The 25,833-nt window shown below is 38.1% G+C and overlaps 1 protein-coding gene across 1 annotated transcript in view; it reads left to right on the forward strand.

Annotated features, from left to right (window-relative positions):
• The window catches only part of LOC124159670, a 309,866-nt gene that overhangs the window by 269,956 nt on the left and 14,077 nt on the right, over positions 1-25,833 (forward strand). Inside the window, exons 167-194 of the mRNA XM_046535577.1 lie at positions 889-1,194; positions 1,645-1,962; positions 2,498-2,833; positions 2,970-3,284; positions 3,744-4,076; positions 5,138-5,440; positions 5,649-5,954; positions 6,362-6,682; positions 7,154-7,480; positions 7,892-8,206; positions 8,635-8,961; positions 9,377-9,685; positions 10,163-10,468; positions 11,596-11,931; positions 13,044-13,376; positions 13,842-14,159; positions 15,266-15,541; positions 16,085-16,279; positions 16,955-17,305; positions 18,052-18,261; positions 19,064-19,261; positions 19,837-20,031; positions 20,439-20,816; positions 22,620-22,838; positions 23,408-23,599; positions 24,003-24,215; positions 24,432-24,617; positions 25,116-25,718. Coding sequence (XP_046391533.1) covers positions 889-1,194; positions 1,645-1,962; positions 2,498-2,833; positions 2,970-3,284; positions 3,744-4,076; positions 5,138-5,440; positions 5,649-5,954; positions 6,362-6,682; positions 7,154-7,480; positions 7,892-8,206; positions 8,635-8,961; positions 9,377-9,685; positions 10,163-10,468; positions 11,596-11,931; positions 13,044-13,376; positions 13,842-14,159; positions 15,266-15,541; positions 16,085-16,279; positions 16,955-17,305; positions 18,052-18,261; positions 19,064-19,261; positions 19,837-20,031; positions 20,439-20,816; positions 22,620-22,838; positions 23,408-23,599; positions 24,003-24,215; positions 24,432-24,617; positions 25,116-25,718 — 8,325 coding nt within the window. The remainder of the gene's footprint in view (positions 1-888; positions 1,195-1,644; positions 1,963-2,497; positions 2,834-2,969; positions 3,285-3,743; positions 4,077-5,137; positions 5,441-5,648; positions 5,955-6,361; positions 6,683-7,153; positions 7,481-7,891; positions 8,207-8,634; positions 8,962-9,376; positions 9,686-10,162; positions 10,469-11,595; positions 11,932-13,043; positions 13,377-13,841; positions 14,160-15,265; positions 15,542-16,084; positions 16,280-16,954; positions 17,306-18,051; positions 18,262-19,063; positions 19,262-19,836; positions 20,032-20,438; positions 20,817-22,619; positions 22,839-23,407; positions 23,600-24,002; positions 24,216-24,431; positions 24,618-25,115; positions 25,719-25,833) is intronic.

Consider the following 25,833-nt stretch of genomic DNA (forward strand, 5'->3'; position numbering starts at 1 on the left):
TGAAGTTGCTTTTTTGTGATTGATATGTCTTCAATTTAGCCAAATTTATTGTCTAAAATGGGCTAATTTACCATTTTTTAAATACTTATTTATGATAGAGATGTCAACAAATATAAATTTTGGGTTTACCCATGTCTTGTGTCTTAAAAGTCGTCAACATTTCTTCCCCTCTGCTGGGGATCTCTTTATGACTAATTAAAAGATTTGTCCTGTCAATGAATAAAATATGTGTATTGCAAAAGTTTTAACAAATGCATTGATTGTGATAGAGTTTGATAAATAAAGAGACCCATATTTTTTTTATCCACTTTTTCTGGAACCGATTGGGGCAAAATTCAAAGGCCTGAACCCTTTCGGAGATAAGTTGATGACATCATGTGCTCATGTCACTGTATCTCAGCTACACCCCTCCTAGCATCCACCTCGAATGATTCAATTGTTGTTTACTCTCTTGTGAATGATTCCTTGCCTCAATTAGCCATTCTTACTGACCTTGTTGTCCAAGTGCATGAACCAGAACACTAATGGTCGTTTAAAACTTTTTGGGCTCTGTCGCAGCATCAATTATTGGGTGGCCCAATGTTTCCCGACCCGTTGCTTTATCAAGGGAATCTGGTGAAGCAGGAAATTTTATTAATATTCATTTAATTAAAATTTTAACTTTTGAGAAAGTAGCTGAATGAGAAAGATTGTTTTTTGGTCATAACTTATATTTCCCTGACATCTAACAATTTCTTGTAATTAATTGTGATTTTACACCAAACATTTATATTATATTTGGTCAAATACAATGTAATTCATCCAAAATCCAAATATGTACTAAATCCAAATAATAAAATGGAATTGGTGAGTGTTTTTGGCTAAATAACTGTTTGCTTGTTTCCGCAGAACCTGTCGTGACCCAGCCTTGCAATCCATCTCCGTGTGGTCCGAACAGCCAGTGCAGGGTTTTGAACAATGTGGCAGTGTGCTCATGCTTGCCAGAGTATGTTGGTTCTCCACCGTCCTGTCGCCCTGAATGTGTGGTCAACTCAGAATGTAATTTGAATCAGGCATGCTCGAATCAGAAGTGCCGAGATCCTTGCCCAGGCACTTGTGGAACTGGTGCACGCTGCGAAGTGGTCAACCACAATCCCATTTGCAGTTGCCCATCCCATATGACTGGAGATCCATTTGTCAGGTGTTATCCTCCAGGTGAGAGAGCTTAGACAAGTGTTAATTTTCACTTTTGACTGCAATTTCTTAGTTAAGTTGTTAGAAGTGAGGTAAATTTTCTGATGTTTTTATTTTAGTTTGGTGACTTTTAGAAAAAATGTTTTCTGGAGATTATTCCCATCCTTTTCTCTTTCCATCGTTACTAATAGAAAAATAGTCACATAGAAGTATTTGAAATTAATGAAAACAAATCATATTTTGAGTAAGAATCCCTGAAATATATATGTAATTAGCCATAATTATGTATTTAATTTCTTTTGATTTATCTCTCTTTTCCCCTGTATCGCTTTGCCATACACTCGGTCTTTGAAGTATTTTTGGTTCGTACAATATGAGATGGCAGTTTAGACTTCTTATTCTGTAATTTCTATTACTCCTACTTGTGCACATTGACTGTATTTTTTGACATCTGTCTTTCTATCATTGTAGCTCCAGTGGAAGCACCACCAATAAACCCATGCCAGCCGTCACCATGCGGTCCGTATGCCGAATGTAGGGTGATTGGGGACAGTCCATCATGCTCATGTCTGCCTGAGTACCGTGGTTCTCCTCCCAATTGCCGCCCTGAATGTGTTAGCAACAGTGAGTGCCCAAGTCACCAGGCTTGCATCAATCAGAAATGTAAGGATCCATGCCCGGGAACTTGTGGGGCTGGCGCTGAGTGCCGAGTGATAAGCCATACACCTAATTGCTTCTGCCCTGCTGGTTTCGTCGGCGATCCATTTGCACATTGCAGACCTCAACCAGGTTTGTACATTCCTCTCTTTCACTTGGTTGAAGTTTGTCAACTATGCTGTAATATTTATATTCAATTTTTGTAAGTATTGAAGAATATTTCAAGAACTTCGGAAACGTAGCTGAAATAATTCAATAAAAGGATGGCATTTGAGTAAAATTAATAGATATTCCCATTATTGTCTTTGCTCATTAATGCCAATAGTCTTTCATTAAGTATCAAAGCAATGTTTCACGAGTTCACTCGTGGAATAGATTAAAAAATAACGCTATTATGTTTCGTAAGTATTTACTAAAAAAACTGCCGGTTTCGACCATTTCAGGTCATCATCAAGGAGTAACATTAGCCACTTGATAATGAGCTGATAAGGTCAAAACCGGCAGAGTTTTCAATGAATACTGTGTGGAATATAACAACGTTTATTTGTGAATGTATCGTTTCATAAAATAGTTTTGCAGATTGAATATTTCGTATTTGCATAATTGCACATGAATATTTCAACAGTGAATATAAAAATATTTCTATTTATGACTTTATTTATTTCAGTCGAACCTGTTGGAAGGCCATTTGAGCAGATCAACCCTTGCGTTCCATCACCTTGTGGAGCCAATGCTATCTGTAGGGAACAGAACAAAGCAGGTTCCTGCACGTGCTTGCCAGATTACCTGGGCAATCCTTATGAAGGCTGTCGCCCTGAGTGTACGCTCAACAGTGATTGTCCTTCATCTTTCGCTTGCATACGAAACAAATGCAAAGATCCATGTCCTGGCACCTGTGGACAGAGGGCAGAATGCCGTGTTATTAATCACTTGCCATCATGTACATGCCTGCCTGGGCATACTGGAGATCCATTCCGCTACTGTTCCGTCATTCCTCCAGAACGTAAGTAATCCTGATTGACTCTCTGTTACAATCAAAGAAGTGAATAATATTCAGCTTTTGGGAGATACATATTTTGTAAATAAAATTATGTAATTCATTGTTAGTGTATACATTCTATTATTCTCTCTCTCTTCAGCTGTGGTATCTCAGCCGTTGACACCTTGCACTCCATCACCATGTGGGCCAAATTCTGTGTGCAAAGAAGTTAATGAGCAGGCAGTATGCTCTTGTCTGCCAGAATACATTGGAAGTCCACCAGGCTGCAGGCCAGAATGTGTGGTGAGCTCAGAATGCCCACAAAACAGAGCTTGCGTGAACAGAAAGTGTGTGGATCCTTGTCCAGGTGCATGTGGCCAATTCACTCGCTGCGAGGTCATAAACCACAGTCCTATTTGCAGCTGTCGTGAAGGGCATACTGGTGATCCCTTCTCAAGATGTTACCCTATACCACGTAAGTTGACAACATTTCATCAAAGTATCGAATGAGAAGGCAAGCAAGTTAATGGAACAAAATATGATTTAAGATAGCTAATGGGAATAAATCATGGTTGAGCAAATTTCATTTTTTAAATATATTTTGTTTTAAAGGCTCATAACTTTTCAATATTTGAAGAGGATGTGATCGAGGCCACAGCCAGCAAAATTTTGGGGTGGTTCATTTGGTGGGGAGGTGAATTTTACGGCAGTTCATTTTGGGAGTGATTACTTAACACTCTACCTTCACTTCATTTCCCAAAAATGTTGACGAGGTTATTTCACCCTTTGACCCCACTAACTGTGGTATCACATATGTTTGTTTTCAATCATGAAAAACTCTGTTGGCTTGCCCTCATTTTAATTGCATTTTTGTTTATTCCATGTTGTGTCAGTTGATGTCTAGTTACATTTACCCCCTATCCTTCCACCACAGCTCCAGAGCCAGTTAAAGTACCAGTACCTATCAATCCATGTGTTCCATCACCTTGTGGACCAAATGCTGTCTGCCAAGCTGTGGGTGACTTCCCATCTTGCTCCTGCAATTATGGTTATCTTGGCAGTCCACCAAATTGTCGACCTGAGTGTGTTATCAGTTCAGAATGTAGTGCAAACCTTGCATGCATCCGTGAGAAATGTCGCGACCCATGCCCAGGCTCTTGTGGTCAAGGCGCTGAGTGCTCTGTGATAAATCATACTCCAGTGTGTACCTGCCCACGTGGATATACTGGTGATCCATTCACCTTCTGTCATCCCGAGCCACCTAAACGTAAGTGTAGATTTCTTCTCGTGGAGTTTTACTTTGAAAGTTTCTATGAGGACATGCAATTCTTTTTGAATGTGGTCATTCGGAACCTGGGAAAATTTTTATAATAATAATAATAATTATTATTATTTTTTATTCACCGAACTGGCAATATACATTGCATGGTTTCGTCACAAAAATCACTATGATACAAATTACATAAATACAATAATACAAATTACATAGAATCATTTAAATAATCGCTAATATCATAATAGGCTTTACCTGCTAAAAATTTACATAATTTAACTTTGAATAGGGAAGGGGGACAGTTTTTCAATTCAGATGGAAGTTTATTAAAAATGATGGATGGAGTGTGATGAGGTCCCTTGAGAGCTAGAGATAGATGGTGACTTTTGAGGTGAACGTCACATTTTGAGCGAGTGTGGTAGTCATGCCATTCATGATTCCTTGGAAAATGCTCAGGATGCATTTTAACAAAAGTGGCACAATTCAAGATAAAAATGGAGGGAAGTGTTAATATTTTTAGGTCCAAAAAGATCGGTTTACCAGGAGTCCTCTTAGGCACTTGAACCATAGCTTTCAATGAATTATGAATTGTTAAGGTGAAAATAAGAAGGTGTTTGATGAATACATAGCCCTTGAATGGGTTTAAGTAGTGATTAAGTCTCCCTTGAAATTTTAAACATGCCTCATCGTAACACTTTCATTGCAGTAGAGTATTCAATGAAGTCCTTTCAGTGAAAAAAATATTTTATGTTACTCTAATAAAGATGCATTACGAGCTCTTAGAAAGCAGATATCTTTTCTGCTCTTGTGTGCATAATCCACAGTCATTGTTTTATAGCCTGTGATAGCATTGCTGTTGAATGTAGCTTAAGCTAAAGAAGAAGTTTTTTATAAAAGTAAATTTAATTTTGTGTAGGATGTGTTTGAATTTTAAGGAGACATATTGCTTTAGTGGTCGCTTTTCTAGAAATCTCTGATTTTGTAATCTTAGGAATGATTTTTTTGCCCACCTCTTTGAATTTAATCAATAAAACTTGATAAATCTTTTCAAACAGAGGAACCAGTGCACGTAGATCCTTGCAACCCATCACCATGTGGACCGAATGCCAAGTGTCTAGATGGAGTCTGCACTTGCATAGAGGATTTCAGAGGTGATCCATATGCCGGATGTCGACCAGAATGTGTCCTCAACGATGACTGCCCGAGAGACAAGGCTTGTATTCGAAGTCACTGCTCAGACCCATGCCCAGGAACCTGTGGACAAGGGGCTCGCTGTGATGTCATCAACCATATTCCTTCCTGCTCGTGCCCTAATGGGTTATCTGGAAATGCTTTTGTGGCCTGCCATCCTGTTCCAGGTGAATATTTATTTCCCAGTTCATAAGTAGTACCAAGATACTCATTGGCTGGATGTGAATTTACTCATAAATTAGTACTTTTTTCTATCAAAAATAAATTATTTTTGCTCGATAGTAGAAAATATTTGGCAGTTGTGCATTTGAATGTGTGTGATATTACTGTCTTTTTAGTCGTTTTTATTTCAATTGTCTGATTTATATTTCACAGCTCCAGTCAAAACAAATCCATGCAATCCATCACCTTGTGGTCCAAACAGCCAGTGCAGGGAAATCAATGGCCAGGCTGTATGCTCATGTGTCGTTGGATACATAGGCAGCCCACCAACATGCCGACCAGAGTGTGTTGTCAATTCTGACTGTGCTTTGAATGAGGCTTGCAGCAACCAGAAGTGCATTGACCCATGCCGAGGAACTTGTGGCATTGAAGCGAAATGCCAAGTGATCAATCACAGTCCAATCTGTAGCTGTCCTGCTCGATACACTGGAAATCCATTCACAAGATGCTACATCATTGGTAATTTCCATTTTTTCACCTCCATCAAATTTATTCATGTAATGCTACATCAAAATGTTTTCATTGATGGCTCTTAAGATTACTTTGGGAAGTTCTAAATACTTACTTTTATCCATTTTTGTAAATTTTTCTATTATAATCCAAGGAAAGAACATCAACAAAATTTTAAATATAAATCAAAAATTTGTAATTTTTTACTTTAATGTCGGGAATTTTTCGGTGCCAGATAGTAATGTGCTTTTTTACCAAAATGATGCTGATTTTGAAAATTGTGACATCATTGAATCGAATATTTCTAGAAAACCACCTGCCCGTTACGGTCACAAGTTTGCGGTTGATTTTTTAATTTCTAATCTCTGATTTTTATTCTTAATTTTAAATATTAATTTCACGTTTTGAACTTCCAGTGGAGCAGCCTGTTGTGACACCCAGCAACCCATGCCAGCCGTCTCCTTGTGGTCCTTATGCAGAATGCAAAGTCGTTGGAGAGGGACCGTCTTGTTCATGTTTACCAGATTATGTTGGCTCTCCTCCTAACTGCAGGCCAGAATGTGTGAGCAATGGAGAATGTGCCAGTCATTTGGCTTGTATCAACCAGAAGTGCCGAGATCCATGCCCTGGCACGTGTGGAACCAACGCAGAATGTAAGGTGGTCAGCCACACACCCAACTGTGTCTGTTTGCCAGGCTTCACTGGAGATCCCTTCTCTCAGTGTATTGCTCCTCAAGGTAATTAACTTTGAATATTGCTCTGTTATAGTCTAAATTATTCTATGCATGTATTATGCCGGAAAATGTTAGTCTCATGTAGGTATAAGTGGAACTATTTTATTTACATTACTATCACGACTTCTGATAAAAATGTCGCTCTTCACTGATATGGTGTAAGGACATCGTACTACGCCATCATGCATAACTATACATTACGACTGGCTGAAATATGCATTTTGCAAAGTTTTGCTTTAGCTGTTGGAGCTTTTATTTTCTTTTTATTATATTTTGATTTATTTACTCTGTGAATGGTCATAATACCATTTTTATTTAAATTTAATGGATATCATCACATTTTATGTTTTTAATTTTAAAATTTTATCTATATTTACTGTTGAGAAAATTTGTGTATGGTAGTGGTAGTTTTATATCTTGTGTAGATATATGTAATTTGTGTCAATAGTTGAGAACATGGCGTATGTCTTTCAGTTCCTGAGGCACGGCCCTTGGAAAGACCATGCTCACCATCTCCGTGTGGGGTCAATGCTGTATGTAGGGAGCAGAACAATGCAGGGTCCTGCACTTGCCTGCCCGACCACATTGGAAATCCATACGAAGGCTGTCGCCCTGAGTGTGTGATAAACACCGATTGCCCCTCACACCTTGCTTGCTTGCAAGGCAAATGCAAGGATCCATGCCCTGGAACATGTGGCCAGAATGCAGCCTGCCAAGTAATCAATCACTTACCATCATGTTACTGCCATCCAGGCCATACTGGAGATCCATTCAGATATTGCAACGTCATACCTGTGGCAGGTAAGGACGCAATTATGTACATCAGTTTGTGTGGTAACTATACATTTACCTGTGAGGTGCTTACACGTACATATGTATATCATTTCTGAAAATTGAGTACTTTCTATAAGGATGTCTCAAGTTATAAGGTATTAATTTTTTGTTATTTCACTTATTTTAGGCATTAGCGAAAAGATTCCTTGAATTTGGCATTGTAACACCACCATTGTGTTATGTATTTTAGTTTTTGTTCCAGAATTGAACAATTATTGTACATATATTGTGAGCACCATCATTATTTCTCATCTCCTTTTTATTTGAATATTTATGTTGGCAATAAAACATAAAATTTCTTAAGAATCAAGGAGAGTTTCAACGATGAACTCAATTTTTTTACCATTTTGTTACTGATTCATTTCTTTCTCTTTTCAGTTGTTCAGCCTGACCCACAAGATCCATGCGTTCCTTCACCCTGTGGGCCAAATAGTCAGTGTCGAGAGTTGAATGGCCAAGCCATTTGCTCATGCCTCCCTACGTATGTGGGCAGCCCACCTGGGTGCCGACCTGAATGCGTTGTCAGCTCAGAATGCCCACGAAATAAGGCCTGCATTGACAGGAAGTGTGCTGATCCATGTGTCAATAAGTGTGGTGTCAATGCTGTGTGTGAAGTCATAAACCATAGCCCTATTTGCAGCTGTCGATCAGGAAATACTGGTGATCCATTCACTAGGTGTTACCCCATACCAGGTAAGACATCCATTTTGTTGTTTTTATTTCCCTTGTTTCACTAACAGTACTTTTGTGCTTCACATCTTGCAACGGATGTGCTCTGACCCTTGCATCTTAGGATACTTTAACATTTTCCATTTCAAACATTGCTTACTAGGGAATCTTTACATTCAAAGAGTAGTATCCATGAAAGAGTAGTATCCAGTATTCCTCAGTGAAGTAGTGCAGCCTAAAAGGGTAATTGCCTCAAATCATCTGGCTTTCTAAGCTAAAAAAGTGTCAAATGATGAAAATGAAAGAGTAAAGAGAATGTCCTGCTAGACCTTTCATCTCATTTCATGAAGGTGGATAATCTAAAGGCTGTTCATTCTTCACTTTCAAATATTTGCTTATGGCTGCTGACTAGTGGTAGGAGTGCTAATTTATCCTTTTTTCATAATTTGCAGAGCCTGTGAAACCAGTTGCTGTGGTTACTGATCCTTGTGTACCCTCGCCATGTGGTCCTTATGCAACTTGTCGGCCAAATGCGGGATACCCATCTTGCTCCTGCATTGCAAATTACATTGGAAGTCCACCAAATTGCCGTCCAGAGTGTGTCATCAGCTCGGAATGCAGTTCGAATCTAGCCTGTATCCGTGAGAAATGTCGGGACCCATGCCCGGGTTCATGTGGTCAAGGTGCAGACTGCACGGTGATCAATCACACACCAGTCTGCTCATGTCCAAGAGGATACACTGGAGACCCATTCTCTCGCTGCTACCCTCAGCCTAAACGTGAGTTCATTTATATATATTGTATCATGTGAAGTGTTGTCCAAATCCATGTTCAAAGATGCGCTATAATAAGTTAAAGCTCCCAGGATAAAACAATGCATCAACCTCATTCGTTCTGACTCTATGGTAGTCCATGTTAGACTTAAAATTTTGCATCCTTTGTCATTTTAATTTATGGATCTACTTTCATTAATTTTGGAATGTCAATATGTCTAGCTTATTTTTTAATATGATTATCTCATGATTATAGTTCAGTGAAAATGAAAAGTGACATAGTAAGATTATTTTTTAAGATTTTGGGACCTTATTATGTCCAATCAAAAACTTCTATTTTGCCATTATTTTGTTATGATCGTAGTTCTACCCTAATAAAAAGTGGCATACTAATGATTTTATTTTTAAATCACTCTTACAGCTGTTGAAGTTGTGCACATAGTTGATCCATGCAACCCATCACCGTGTGGGCCAAATGCCAGGTGTTTGGATGGGGTGTGCACTTGCATAGAGGATTTCAGAGGTGATCCATATGCCGGATGTCGACCAGAATGTGTCCTCAATGATGACTGCCCGAGAGACAAGGCTTGTATTCGAAGTCACTGCTCAGACCCTTGCCCAGGAACATGTGGGCAGGGAGCACGTTGCGATGTCATCAACCACATTCCGTCTTGCTCTTGTCCCGAAGGATACTCTGGTGATCCCTTCCGCTTCTGCCATAAAGTTGAACGTAAGTTGATCTTTCAGGGCCACTGCATGCATAGCTTTATGAATAACTCCTGCCAATCTTAAATTATCTATGCTGGTACTATTAGGAGATCCTCAGAATGGATTACATTATTTTTAATCCATTATGTATTTGAATTGTCTTGCTATCATTTAGTTAACATGTTACATAATAAGAGGTTTCATTGAATTTTTATTCTAGATGACTGTATTTGAGAATTTTGTATGCCAATTGATTGCTTGATATTTTGCCACTGAAAATATATGTATAAAATTTTTGATGAAGAATACATTGAAGTTTATTCATGATGTATATTAACAAAAATGAATTCATCAATTAATGGACAAAACAATTTTTTTATCAATTAATGACCTCCCTATTGTTCGAGCTTGCCATTGTGACATTCTGTGTTCGATTTAAGAAAACAGTAGACTATCCAATGCATTTTTTGTTACTAATGCACTTCTTTCTTTAAAATAGAACCAGTCGTCACCCAGCCATGTCAGCCATCACCTTGTGGACCTAACAGCCAGTGCAGAGAGGTTAACGGTCAGGCAGTGTGCTCGTGCCTCATCGGTTACGTGGGCACTCCACCATCATGCCGACCAGAATGTGTTGTCAGCTCAGAGTGCGGTCCAAATGAAGCATGTATCATGCAGAAATGCAGAGATCCTTGTCCTGGCACTTGTGGAATGTTGGCTCGCTGTCAAGTTGTGAACCACAATCCCATCTGCAGCTGTCCACCCGCCCATACTGGAGATCCGTTCACAAGATGCTATCCAATTCGTAAGTTCATCAGTTTGCAACTTTAGGGAAATGCTATTTTTAACTACATATATTCTAGACCTGATTAGCATTTTTTGTAGATGAACTAATATTGATGCTATTTATTATAGTTCATGACATTAAGTTAAGTTGCCATTTAATTTTTACATTGAGTTCACACCTATTTGCCCTGAGGTTATATAATTAAGAAAGTTAGGAGAAGTGTACCCATTAATGGTTGTGAAATTTGACGAAATGATTATTTATAAGGTGAATACATATTGATTGGTGATCAACTCCAAGTCAATAGCTGTTGAAGCTACCAATGTTTAAATATAACTTAAATTGAACAGCTTTAAGTTATTTAATACTTTAATTACATTTGTCGTGTATTGTTATCTATTGCTAAGCACAGCAGTATAGAGCAGTATTGGTCATAAAACAGTTGGCGTAACAACATCTCCATAATTAGCGGAGTAACTGAGATTTAAACATTAATTTAAAAGATTCAAAAGCGGAATAATCATCTGCTTTCCCTCAACTTAAGGCTGGATTTCCTTATAGCTACCACTTGTAGATTTAAGGTTTTTCAGTAATAAAAAAAAGTTAATTTGGGATTTTTACACCTATTTCATTTTTGGGAGAATTTTACTTCTTGAAAATCAAGTATGGCTTTGCTACTTAAAAAGATTGTGAATATGCTGAGTTTTTATTCTATCTTTTAGCCATTCTGAACATTTTTCACCGCATTTAATAGTATTTATGCTCAGATATCCTGCGACTGATAATTTTCAGTTAATTTTTTTATTTAGCCAACTTCAAGTGTCAAGCAAATTTTCAGTAGTTTCACGATAAGTGTGCAATATCACACCTTTTTTTGAGAATCTTCCATTCCCATCTTTTATTAATTGTTTAAAATTTAATTGATAGGTACCAATCCCTCCAATAATTGATGCATTTAATTTGCTCTGGATGGTTTTAAAATTGGATATGTATGTAAATAAGTTTCATCATTATCTGCCAATGGCTTTCGTGAGCATTCCTGTGGAGGGGCCTTTTCAATCTATCCGTTAGCCATTCCGAACATTTTGTGTGAATTAGTGAGGACTATTTTGTGAGTAAAAAATTTTATTCTCATATTTCCTCAGCCGCTGAGCCGCTGCCTCGTCCCAACATTCCTCGAGACCCATGTCTCCCATCACCTTGCGGGCCTTATTCAAGGTGCACGCCGGCAGCCTCAGGCACCTCTCCATCATGCTCTTGTCTCGAGGGCTACTTTGGTGCTCCACCTAACTGTCGTCCAGAGTGCACGTCCAATGGCCAGTGCCCATCCCACCTGGCATGCATCAACATGCGCTGTCAGGATCCGTGCCCAGGGTCTTGTGGCGTTGGCGCAAACTGCCATGTCGCAGCGCATGTGCCAAACTGCTTCTGTCCTTCTGGTCTCACTGGCGATCCTTTCTCTTTCTGCTCTCCAGTCCAACGTAAGAGTTGACGATACATCCATACTCAATATTGAGGATTGGCATACCGATTGGGGGAGCTTCTGTAGGTTGTTACTGGTTGCTGTAGCAAACGCTTCCCTATTTTTTTTTGCAGTTCCACATCCCAACTGTACATCCTTTTTGAAGTAGAGGTGTTACCATAATTTATTAATTTACCTTTAACCAGTAATGAAACCTGCAGATAAAATGGTGAAATATAATTTAATTAGTATATATTATAAAACGGTTATTGAGTTATGATTAATACAATGCTTGTAGTTAGAGTTTTTCTAACTTGGGAATTGTTTAAAACAAAACCTCCCAACAAAAACCTACCATACCCCCTGGTTAAGAATAATGCCTTAAAATTGCTTACATGGGTATTGTTGATGCACACGCTTATGGAGCGATATTTATAAGGTGATATTATACCATGAAAAGGTTCTAATGAGTTGGAAGATATTTGTGACGATTAAAATGTTTTTCTTTCAGATAAACTGGAAGTATATTGCTATAAATCATATACATCAAGGTTATGGTATACATTTTAAATTTCAAAATGTATTTTTGACTGTTATGCAAAAATGTAGTGTAGGCTTGGCATGAAAATGCATGCTGCATGCTTTTACTGCATGGTTGTGTCTTTTGTACATGCATGACTTTTTTCTGCATCTAATTTTTATTTAAATGTGATATTTTGCATGTGATAGTGCCTTTTAATACTCAATTCTCTATGTCATATTGGTATTTTCAACCATTTTTATTTTCAAAAGTGATAATTTCCTAATGAAGAAAAATAAGTGGCTACTAGTACAGAGTAATTGTAAAGTAAAAGTAATCAATGATTTAAGAAACTAATATTGTATTGCTGTGTTAAATGGAAAATTTTATCATATGATGTTTTTTTCTCGTAATATTGCAGTCAATTTTTTTGCATTTCCTGAAAGCCATGTATAAATGTCTATCTCTGTCAATGGTTCTTATTGTTTATTTTGAATGGTTGTATACTCACTCTCTTTAAACTGTGCATGAATGTATCCTCACATTGAGTCTAGCATGGTCTATGGATGACGATTGATGAAAACTAATGCTCTGTTCTGTTAATCTTACAGAGGAGCCTCAGAAACCCCCACCTTCACCAAATCCTTGCTATCCAAACCCATGCGGCACCAATGCCCACTGCAGACAGGAAGGATCGCATTTTGTATGCGAGTGCTTGAAGGAATACCACGGCAATCCGTACGAGGGATGTCGACCTGAATGTATTGTGTCATCCGACTGCCCAGCCAACTTGGCGTGCATTCGCAGCAAGTGCAAGGACCCATGCCCTGGCACTTGTGGCCTCAATGCCCTTTGCTCCGTCTCCAACCATATACCGATCTGCAGTTGCCCCGATGGATACTCTGGCAATGCATTCCACCTGTGCGAGCTTGTTGCGGAGATCAGTAAGTCATGTTTCCTTTCACTCTCCGCAAATAACTTCTTTAAAAAAATCTTAATCTGAAACACTGTTTGCCAGTGCTCGTCAGAAAAGTGCAGTATGGGAATAGAGTGCTCGGCTAATAGAAAACGACCAGAAAACTTGGCCAACCTCTCCCATTACAGTGCCTTTAAAGATTTGGATGTCCATATCTGTATCCAGGGCTTTCGCAGCTGTTGTGATTTTTTATAAATTAATTGTTTGCAAGTTGTTCAATTACACATTTTTCCACAGTCAGCGTACGAAACGTATAAAAATGCTCCCACAGTCTAAAAGTTAATGACTATTTAAAAAATTTCTGTACAGACTGGGATGGCTGCCTTAGACATTTTTTGCCATCATTTACACAGCATTGCATGCATTTCGTTGCTAGTTATGGCAATTTTTTTCAGTCTCCGCATCGACTAATCCCTCCGTTTCTACTTTGCAGGGGAGCCTGAGCCTTCCAATCCCTGCCAACCATCGCCTTGCGGCCCGGGTGCCATCTGTCGAGCAAACGAGCGAGGCTATGCCACTTGTGAGTGCCCACCTGGTTTGATTGGTTCCGGAGACTTGGGATGTCGTCCTGAGTGTGTCCTCGACTCGGACTGCCCTGGCAACAAAGCGTGCTCCAATTCCAAGTGCAAGGATCCATGCCCCGGAGTGTGTGGATACCGTGCCAGCTGCCATGTTGTGAACCACAGTCCAATCTGTAGCTGCCCGGTGCCTCTTAGGGGAGATCCCTTCATTGAATGCAAAGACATCCCTGGTAAGTGGCATTCTCATGCTTCAAGGAGTGAATTTTTTTTTAATATCAAGAGAGAATTTCAAGGACAGCGATCTCACGTGACACTTTCAAACTAGGTACGCCCAACAGAGGGGACATCATGTGGTTATTGCTGCATTTAAAAAAATGAGCATTGAAATATTTAAATGCCAATATGTATTACTGTAGTGAATTGATCTATGGATATTAGAATCAATATTTTTAACCTATGTGTAATTAACTAACGTTGTTGAAGATGACTTGAGGGTATCATTTTTTTAATAACCTTTAAGAGTAGCTATGTATCTCATTACATTTTCATGATAATTTTTAATGGATCAATGATGGCAGAGTCACCTCAATCAAAAATGTTGTATGTGATCACTGTCCTTGAGTTTCTTGTGAATTCAAAGCCAACGTAACATCATGTTTGGCACTATTTAAAACAAACTAAGTTCATTCATGTTGGAGATGAAACTTAAATGCATGTATTCTCTTTATTTCCTTTGCTTGAATATTATGTGCATGAAATGTCTGTTTAGAGGTACTCCATCTTTTTAAGTGTGATGCATATTAATATATTATTAACCTGAGGAAAGAACATCACCACCAATGTGGGTTCTTCACCAAAGGATCAAATGTATGTTACATGCATTAAGATATGTGATGAATAAAAATAAACCTGTAGTTTTCCTGTGATAATTAGGTAAATGAAAAAATCTAACCCAGTAAATTACGCACATTTTATCATTTTGACTCAAAATTCATTTGATCAAGTTTTTTAAATGTCACATATTAATTATAAATGCTGATAATTTTACCTCGTGATAATTTTTTGAAAGGAGGCAAAAATTAATTAAGCTGATAGCTCAATGGTCTTAGTATCACATGATAAGCTGTAGATCGGCCTGTAATGTGACCATGATTATTTGATTGGAAAGGATGTTGAAGATGTGTAGCAAAGTGTACATTATGCGCCAAAATATGTCAAAAATATCAAGAAATTCCCATTAAATTTCAGTTTTTTTCATATTCATCTTCTCGAAATGAATATATGATCAAAGGTGAAACAATTAATGGATTATTCATAAATATGTATCCTGTTTCAGCTCCCCCTGTTGACCCGTGCAACCCATCGCCTTGTGGTCCTAATGGTCAGTGCCGAGTAAGCAATGGCGTTGGCATCTGCACATATCCTGAGTGTATTGTCAATGGCGACTGCTCGAGAGACAAAGCTTGCTACAATCAGAAATGCAGTGATCCATGTGTGGGAGCTTGCGGTTTGAATGCTTTGTGCCGTGCTGTCAATCATGTTGCTGTTTGCAGCTGTCCTGCTGGATACATGGGCAACGCTCATGTTCAGTGCCTCCTGGCTCCAGTGGAAGGTAATGATCCCTTACATATCCATATCAGAATGAGTGACTTCTGCTCTGGTATTACATACCAACCATGAAATGAGGGCTGGTGAAAATCTTCTATTCTTGTTTTATTTTTTGAACTGAAATATTTGAGGTCAGGGTTTCAATTTTTTGTAAATTATGTACATATTTTCATAAATTAGTGAGAATTTAATGTAAGAAAAAATTCACCATATTTTATAGTATTTCTGCTCACATATCCTGTGACTGATAATTCAGTGATTTCTTTTTAATTTAGCCCACTTCCAAGTGTCAAGCAAATTTTTTAGTATTTTCACAACAAGTGTGCCATATCACACCTCTTTTTTGGAATCCTCCATTCCCATCTTTTATTAATTGTTTAAAATTTAATTGATACCAATCCCTTGAGTAATTGATGCGTATAATTTTTTTCTGGATGGTTTCAAAATAGGATACATGTGTAAATAAGTATAATCTTTATCTGCGAATGGCTTTCATGAGCATTCCTGTGGAGGAGCCTTTAGCTAATAGTTTTTTCTTCCTTTTCAGCTCCAAGACCAGAATGTCAAGATAACAGTGAATGTCCGAATGACAAAGCGTGTATCAACCAGAAATGTCTCAATCCTTGCGTTGAGTTCCCCAATAGTTGCTCACCATTCTCTGAGTGTCGAGTCCAACTTCACCGTCCTCTGTGCGTCTGCAAGTCTGGCTATGTGAGCAATTCATATGGACAATGCCAAGAAAGTAAGTCAGTTCTTCTTTTTTAATTCTCAAGCTTTAATATATGGAACAGAATTGGTTTTAAAACACTGACTTCATTTTCTTGGATCCAGCTCAAGTTAATGCTAACACACAGAATCTTCCCCTTTTCACAGGTTAGAAAAGCTATCCTTGTCTCAATCATGTGTCAGTGTTATGTACAATAATCTTTATTTTTTAATATATTACTTCTCCATTGAGGTCAACTGAGATAAATATCTCTCTGAAATACTGCTGATGGCACACCATTTTTTTGCATTTGAACTGATTGTATTGTGATTATTCTCTCTGTAATTAAAATTAAAGTGCTTGTGAGTGTTCCATTAGTGAATCACAACTTTTTGTTGAGCATTATGTCTCTGTTAGGTTTTTTCCTTGTGTATTAACAATTGTTTCACCCAATATTAATGAATTTGTCCTAAAAAGAACATTTATCTAAAATTCACATTCTATTTAGTTTGATACCTTTTTATTCTTAGTTTTGGATAAACTATATCACCTACTGTCTATCGAGTTGAACTCCATGACTTTTCATTTAATTTTGTCCTTTTCCGCTCATCCCCCCAAAATATTCAGTTTTTTTCCTCTTAGTCAAACTTTCATCTATTGAGCGTGGTCGTCTCCTTTGATCGTCTAGTTATATTTTTGCCACTCTTGCAGTTGGATGTCGCGCTGATTCTGAATGCCCGCCTGTGCAAGCATGCGTGAATCGCCAGTGTGAGGATCCATGCTCATACACTCAGTGTGGACCCAGTGCCATATGCCGCACCATTGCCCACCGTGCACAGTGCCAGTGCCCTGAAAACTATTATGGCAATCCATTGACCGGCTGTCAGAGAGCTGAGTGCACAACCGACGCCGACTGTCCATTCCACTTGGCGTGCCAAGGAAGGAAATGCGAGGATCCATGCAGGTGTGCTCCGGGAGCACAGTGCACAGTCAACAACCATAGACCAGTTTGCCGTTGCCCAACTGGATACACTGGTGACCCGTATACATCTTGCTCCCCTGGTAAGTAATGTTGCAATTTTTCAGGCATTCAGAAGATGATGTGCTTACTTAATGCTATCTTTTCTGCCATTAAAATAATTCAAATGCTGTCCCAACCATATTACTCATGAAGGAAAATGCATCTAGTAGAGTCCATTCAAAAGTTCCTTCTACCTAAAAGTGCAGAATGGCAGGGAGAAGAAGAGAAAGTACCGGTGACTCATCATTAATTGGATTACGTATTGTAGCATACTCTTTTCCAACTATGTACATATACCAAAGCATTTTCTGGAAACATTTTTATTAAGGCATTTGTACAGCATTCATTTGTATAATAAATAATATCCCAGCCAACTCACTTCCCTGGGGAACACCAATATTACTTTTTAGCTCTTTAGATTTACTTTTTTTTATTTTTTGCTTTCTTTCTATCATTTCAATGATGTCTAAAGCATTAAAATGCAATTTCTCCCTCTGCATCTTACTTTTCAAAAAGTATATCTCTATTAGCCGCTTTAAATGCTTTTTTGAAGTCCAACATCACCATAACTATGATTTGGCCATCATTTAGTTCCGATCTCCAACAACCAAGTATTATTCGATTTACACTTTCCATATTAATTTATTTCCTAAACCCATGCTGATGAGTGTTAAACAAATTATGTATTACCTTGAAAATATTTTTAATTTTCTACTTTATTACATTATTTTCTTTCATTAAGTTTTTGTATTTTTTTAAAATTTACTTTGTCTATATCAACCCACAGTGCCTGTTGTTACCGATGAGTGTAAGTCGGATGTGGACTGCCCCAGTAAGCACGCTTGTTTTGATGGAGTTTGTAAGAACCCTTGCCTTGTCATCAATCCTTGTGGTGTCAATGCTCAATGCACCGTGGTGGATTCTCTACCCCTCCGCACCATGGTCTGCATATGCCTACCTGGTTATGCTGGTGATGCAGATGTTCAGTGTGTACAAGGTAATGATTTTTACCTTCTTGCTCATTTTCGTTTGTTGTTCTTGGAGTGATAAGAGTCCAATTGATCCTTAATTTTGGTTGTGAGGATGTATGTACTTGTTCAAACCCAGCATTACAATAAAGTCAAATACAGTGTGTAGTAAATACAATATCATGTCACAAAACTGAATCATTAATTTGCTTCCAAATGTTTAATATCTGTTATTAATGCTGAATATAACAAAACAATGAAATGGTATCAACTGCATTGAAATTCGGTATCTGTGCTTGAACCATTACATATTTTACTGTCACCCAATTTTTCATTAAATTATGCGTGCATATGTGAATTTCAACCTATTTATATATCTTTACAGGTCATCAATATTTTCTCCTCGGGATAATTTTATGAATGAAAAAATAGCACTGAGTTTAGCTTGTAGTTAGGTTGCATTCACATATATTGTGTGGCTTTCTGCATGTGGCCATATCCTTGTTTTTCTGTCCTTATTGCCATTACATAATTGTGGTGCCTTTGTGCTCTGCAAATATGTACATAATACTCCTCAATCCCTCTTTTGTATAAATTGAATTTCCTATTTACTTGTAAACTGTATAAAGCCCTTTAAGCCAATTTCTTGCACATTTTTGTTTAGCACATCATTACCCATACTTGGCTTATAATTGACAGAAGAAAAAATATTCTCGTATTAAGCTTATGCTTCAATTAGTATGTATTTACTTTTTTATTTAGCCGTTAGTATTTTCAAGTACTTATATCTCTTTTTTGGTTCATAACTTATGCTTATCGATTCATTTTCAGCTCCTACTGAAATACCAGGATGTAAATCTAGTGATGAATGTGCAGATAGTGAGACTTGCCTCAACAGGCAGTGTGTCAACCCGTGCACTGTTTCCAATCCTTGTGCACGTAATGCAGATTGCCATGCCACTGGCCACAGGGCTGTTTGCACATGCCCCACTGGAATGCTTGGCAATCCATTCATTAACTGCTACAAAGGTATGTTCGAACTTCTTAAGAAGACCATTAATGTCTTTATCTCGAAGTTGTGATTTTCTTTCTATTTTTATCTCATTACTTTAGTAGAAGTAATATCATATCTTATTGATTATTTGTTTCCAATTCATTGAAGACTTAAGGTTGTGGTTAATATTGATATAAATTTTTCAAATTTTCCATTCGAAATTGAACAATAATTTCAAATTCCTACCTCAGTCATTGTCTTGTATACTTATTTATAAAGGACACTTAATAAATTTCTTCATAATTGTGGGACCAAGGTGGTCAGTGGGTTGGGAAATATCCACTCATTGCTTAAAAATTGTGATGGAAGTATTACTGGCAAGATACTTTTACAAGAGCAAAGTGTAACATTTGTTAGTTAGGTATGTCTGCTGCTGCTATTCTTTTCATTCATATCATCTTTGCATCATCTGTCATGTTGTGAATGATTATTCATTTTAGTGAAGGTTGCTTATTTTTTGATGTTTACTTGTAATGGACAAGTGTCTGACATCATTTTGGATATTTTTTTTCATATTTATAACTTCCTTTAATTCTGATGTGCTTCATAGAACCAACTGTCCAACCTGAATGCACCACTGACTCTGATTGCCCGGATAATCGTGCTTGTGTGTCTGAGAAGTGCAGGGATCCATGCTTGACCAACTCATGTGCCCTGGAGGCTACGTGCTTAGCAGAAGGACACCGTGCTGTTTGCAGATGTCCTCAGTCATGGAGTGGAGATCCCAAGATTAGATGCTACAAGGGTGAGTCATTTTCTGGCCACAGTGTCTTATGCAGCATTATCAATGATATTGCATCAGGAGAAGATTTCTGCGTTGAACGATAACTTTTGTTGCAAAATTTTGTTTTTCCTTTCTTGCTAATTATTTTTTTGCGCGAGTAAGGAATTCAATTATCATATAAATACATATTGAGATTCTATTTTGCATCTACAAAATTTATGAAAAATCATGAACTTTGAAAAAATTGCTTGGTGAAATCAGCTTTAAAAAGGGATGTAAATCATCATTTAACATGATATGTATCTTTGACAACTGCTATGAAGTGGTTCCATGGGATAGTTTTTGTCGCCATTTATTACAAAGAAATGCATTAGACTTATAGTAGGAGTGTGTTCTTTACATAAAAATCTCATTTTTCTCTCCTGCAGCTGAGTGTACCAGTGATTTGGAGTGTCCATTTGACAAGGCATGCGTCAATGGGCACTGCATAGATCCTTGCTCCGCACTGATTGGACCCAATCAATGTGGCCGAGGGGCCATGTGCAAAGCTCAGCTCCACCGTGCGCATTGTGTCTGCCCACCTGGCACTCAGGGAGACGCCTTGGTTGCTTGTATCACTGGCATTTGCCAATATAATGAAGACTGTGCCGATCACGAGGCCTGCGACCGCCTGAACAGGGTGTGCCGACCTGTTTGCCTCGATGAAGATGTTTGTGGTGAAGGAGCCCTCTGTGTGGGGCGAAACCACGCTCCAAAATGTTCTTGCCCACCAGGAACATCTGGAAACCCTCACTTTGAGTGTACAAGTAAGTTTTTAAGTTTACTGGGACTAGCTATGGTGATAAATATAATTTCGCACAGTTAAAAAATTGTGCGAAAATTCCGCAGCGAAAAATATCTCTCCCCTTGACTGGGATTCAAACCCGCATACCCTGATTTCCACAGGGAGGAATGATGCCTCCCAAGCTTAACTGGCTGAAGCACTTGACCAGAAATCTGGAGATCTGGGTGCGAATCCTGGTCAAGGCAAATGATTTTTTTTATCTGTGGAATTTTCATGTAAGTTTATACATGTTTATGCATTTTATTAACCCATTGCACCTTGTGAGTCGAGTTCATCATGAACTCCCGATGCCAAATTACACAATGACGAGTGTGGCTCGTCATCAGATTTTCTTTATTTTAGCACTATTTAGGGGAACAATATAAATATTTTGAAAGTTTCAAAATGTTAAAACATCCATAATGTTTGTAGAGAACTCATGTTTCATGAAATATAATGCATTGGAAGTAGCAAAATGATTTTATACAAGTAGCAGTGGCTGTGTTCTCAATGTTCTTGCAGGAAGAGGGCTCGTTCGTGAACAATTTGAAATAATAATCACTTTTTATTTCACTGGTCTAGGTTGATTACCAATGAAAAAATATCATTTCATTGCCTACCATTCCATTTAAAAAGAACCACAGAAAAAATAAATATAGAATAGGAGCACAATATTAAGAAAATACAGTGAAACCTCTATTTTACTCTTTTGAGTGGACCACTTACAAAAAGTGCAAAATTGAGAATAATGTAAAATAGAGTATCATTTTCTAAAGGCGATATTGTATGGGACCTGATAAAAACTGTGCAAAATCGGGGAAAATGTATAATGGGGGAATGTAAAATCGAAGTTTCACTGTAAATTGAATGGGAAGGGGTTAAGTGCATCAGTGCCAGATTTCTGAAACAGAAAATGCCATAGGCAGTTCCCATGACCGTTTACATTCTTTGGTGGAGCTGAAACCATTCACTTAATAAGTTAATCTCAAAACAGACCGTTAACAGGCAGTGATGCTTACAAACTTCAAAATGGGAAAAGAAAGAATTCAGTAAAAATATGTAGCATTTAAATAAATTGATGGGTTGAGCTGGAAAATTTTGAGTGGAAAATTCAAGAGAGTAAAAAAAAAAGTTCTGAGAAAAACATTCAGTTTTGTTTCCCTTCCTTCAACGCTCACGTTCTCCACTTTCAAACTCATGATGTTAAGAATTCTCGTTGTGTGAATTATTAAAGGAGCATAGTGTACAGGAAAGTATTACATCAGGGGAAGTGGTTCACACGAAAGAAATTGTCTAAGGAAAAGAGAATGAGGAATTAATCTAGTAAAAACTTGGCTTGTCAATGCTTGAACATCTTTTAGTAGATGCGAGTAGTAATGGAGAGTTTGGGCAGATTGAAGCTTTCGTTGCATTTGTATATATGCCTGAGTGGCGATAAGAAAGGCAGTAAACTAGGATAGGACTACAGGATTAGTTAAATTGTGAGGGAGAACATACAACATCAGTGTGTAGTGTTTAGAAAATTGTATATTTTCTCTAGTATTGGTCAAATACCACCGATCCATGACCCTTTTAGTAAATGGCTTTGTCTGTCTCTCGAGGGAAAACCCGAGATAATTCTTGAATTGCATTCTGTGCTTCCAAATTTGTCCAACCTAATCTGCTGCCCCTAATATGTAACTGGTGGTCCAAAGATACTGTATTACCAGTCATTTTTTACATGTAGTATCTAAAAAGTTTCTAAATTTCAATGTTTTCCTCATGATGTCGCTTGTACTCTTTGCAGGGGAGAAACAACCGGTGGAATTGGAATGCACTCAGGATGCCGATTGCTCTTCTGGCCTTGCTTGCATGAGCAATCACTGCATGAACCCTTGCATTGTGTCCAACCCATGCTCACCAGACCAGGAGTGCTACGTGCAAGACACATTGCCACTGCGAACCATCATGTGCAAATGTCCACCGGATTCTATTGTCGACCAGAATGGGCTCTGTAGGAGGATTGGTGAGTGTTTATACCATCCATGTGTCTATATTCTCAGGGTGTACAATTTTATTTTACTTTGTTATTTGTGAACTTATTTTTATCCAATCTATGCTATGATACCTGATGCCATTGTTTTAATCTTGTGCTGTTATGATGATGTTTATCCATTTTTTTTGGAAATATATCAGTGTAAAGATATGTGTTATCAAAAAGATGAAAAAATATTCACCATTCGATGATTATGATGATGATGAAAATAATTAAAAGTAGTTCATTAGCCTCTATTTGGTACGATCTGCAATCTCTTGTACAGTTTCCTGAAAAACTTACGATAACAAGACACATTTTATATGCAAATATGTATACATTAAATAAATAATGCTGCAGTAATAAAAATCTGAAGAGAATAAAATCATTAAGCTTGTCAAGGTTTGATGGAGTGTTATGATGAATCTAGTAAAATTCTTAGCAGAGTGAATCCAAATACCAGTGCATACATAACGTACTTGTTTTTTTCGGACCTTAAAGAGTGCATTGTGAGACTGCATCAATATTGTTAATAAATCTTCCATTTATTTTTTTTACAGTTCAAGCTGAACCAGAGTGCAGGACTGATTCCAACTGTCCTGACACCCATCGGTGCCAGTCTGGATCTTGCGTTGAGGTCTGCAGGATATCTCCATGCGGAGTCAATTCCATCTGTAGAGCAATGGCTCATCAAGCTACTTGCTCTTGTGCTCCTGGCTACCAAGGAAATCCTTACGTTGAATGCACAAACAGTAAGTTTTTTTTATTTATCCCAGTGAAACTATGCCCTAACTTGATCAGAGATTTGTTTACTCACCCGGTAGTGACGTGTTTGTTGACGATTCAACTCGAACTGGGGCTTAGCTTGAATTAAATGATTTTATATTATTTTAATATTTTGAACATGTTTTTACTACTAAAATATTTGTATTATTGTTACCAAGCTCAGTCATTTACCCATCTATTAAAAAAATAAATGTCAAATTTTCAAATCATTGGTGTTAGAGGAAAGAAAAATTTTACTCAGGAATTTATTGGGAAATTTCTCCTCTCTCTGGATCTAATGCTGATGCTTTATACACCTAGATTCCACTTAATCTCAAAAGCACTGTCCTCATCCATGGTCTCACAGTGCCTTCTACTTTTCCTCTACAGTACCGAAGACTCCCATCCTGCCTCCACCTCCAGAGTGCATAAATGACGATGAATGCCCAATGCAGAGAGCTTGTATCAACCAAGAATGTCGAAACCCATGCACAGTTGGAGAACCTTGTGCAAGATCTGCTTTCTGCCACGTTGAAAAGCACAGACCAATATGTCGCTGCCCTGATGGGTATGAAGGAAACCCAATGATTGGTTGCAGACCTGGTTAGTATCATTAAGTTATTATGTATTATGAGACTTATGCACTACCTACTGTGGTAATTATACATGCTATTTCATTGAAATGAAGTTAACAAGGAAAATTTTGCCATTATCGTGAATTAAAAACTCATTTTTTAACCACTATGCAAATTCACTCCATCATGTTTTGAGTAAAGCTTTTTGTAGTACTTGAATGAAACCTTTCTATTTCATAAACAGCTTCTGCCAATACGCTGGAGTGTGCTTCACATTCGGATTGTACAGATCGTGAATCGTGTGTCAATGGAATATGCGTGAACCCATGTAATTGTGGACCGAATGCAGACTGCAGGGTTATGAACCATTATCCAATTTGCTTATGTAAGCCAGGTTTCTCAGGAAACCCTCAATATGGATGTGTCAGAGGTGAGATATTGTTTATTACCATTTTTATGTTTTCATTTCTGTGACAATGTTCGGAGTTAAAATCTTTAATCAAAAAGTATTTGTGCTTCATTCCTAAAGTAAAAAAATTATAAGTCAACATACTGGTCTTTTGTTTTACCTCGATGAATTTTAGTGCACTTGTACATTTTTCAAACTGGTACCTTTTTTTCCAAATCATTCACATTAAAAAAAATACATTTTCTACATTATCCAACTGCTTTGAGTTACCAGATGGATGAATTTTAAATTACAGGAAGAGGTTAAAGTGTTCTTCTGTTCCAAAAAAGCGATAAAAATTATTGCTTTAGGCCAGATATAATTGTGAATAATGCAAAGCCGTTCAAAGATTAGTTGGCTATCTAGCAGTTCTTATCCACTCATTTCATGTCACATTATCTTCCTTCCTCCTCAATTTAAAACCATCTGTGGCTAAAATTAATTTGTCAATAACTTTGTGTGTCTGTTATCTGTCAACAGTTGGCTGCCAGGTTGATGAGGAGTGCAGCGGTGATAAGCAGTGCTACAATGGCGAATGCATCAACCCGTGCATCATCAGCAACCCGTGTGCCACAAATGCCATGTGCCACTCCGATTCTGGCACGCACCGTGCTGAATGCCGTTGCCCAGTCGGTTATGAAGGAGATCCATTCTTGAGATGCATTCGTATCGAGTGCCGTACCGATTCTGACTGTCCACTAAGCCGTGCCTGCATGGACCACCGGTGCATTGACCCGTGTGCTGGCATTGGATCCAGAACACCTTGCGCCACCAATGCAATATGCTTGGTCAGGAATCACGTTGCCGCCTGTCGATGCCCTGAAGCCATGCCACTGGGTGACCCAACGGTCTTCTGCGAGCCCAGGCCACCACCTCCGACTCCAAGACCAGAGTGCAAGAGGGACATTGATTGCCCCGGCCAGTTGGCTTGCATCGGCGAGAAGTGTTTGAATCCTTGCAAGGAATTGATGCCATGCTCAGTGACATCGAGATGCATGGTGCTTGAAACTGTACCGGTTAGGACGATGACTTGCACTTGTCCAGATGGATGGGTGCCCAACCTTAATGGAGAATGTCGACCTGGTAAGTTTTTCATTTGTTTTGGCTGCATGAAGCAGCTATTCAAGCATTAAATATTTGCCAGTTTTTAGTATGTGTCATGATGGCTCCTTAACTCTCCCCTACACTTTGAAATAGC

The sequence above is a fragment of the Ischnura elegans genome, chromosome 5, assembly GCF_921293095.1.
Source record: "Ischnura elegans chromosome 5, ioIscEleg1.1, whole genome shotgun sequence".
Taxonomy (NCBI): domain Eukaryota; kingdom Metazoa; phylum Arthropoda; class Insecta; order Odonata; family Coenagrionidae; genus Ischnura; species Ischnura elegans.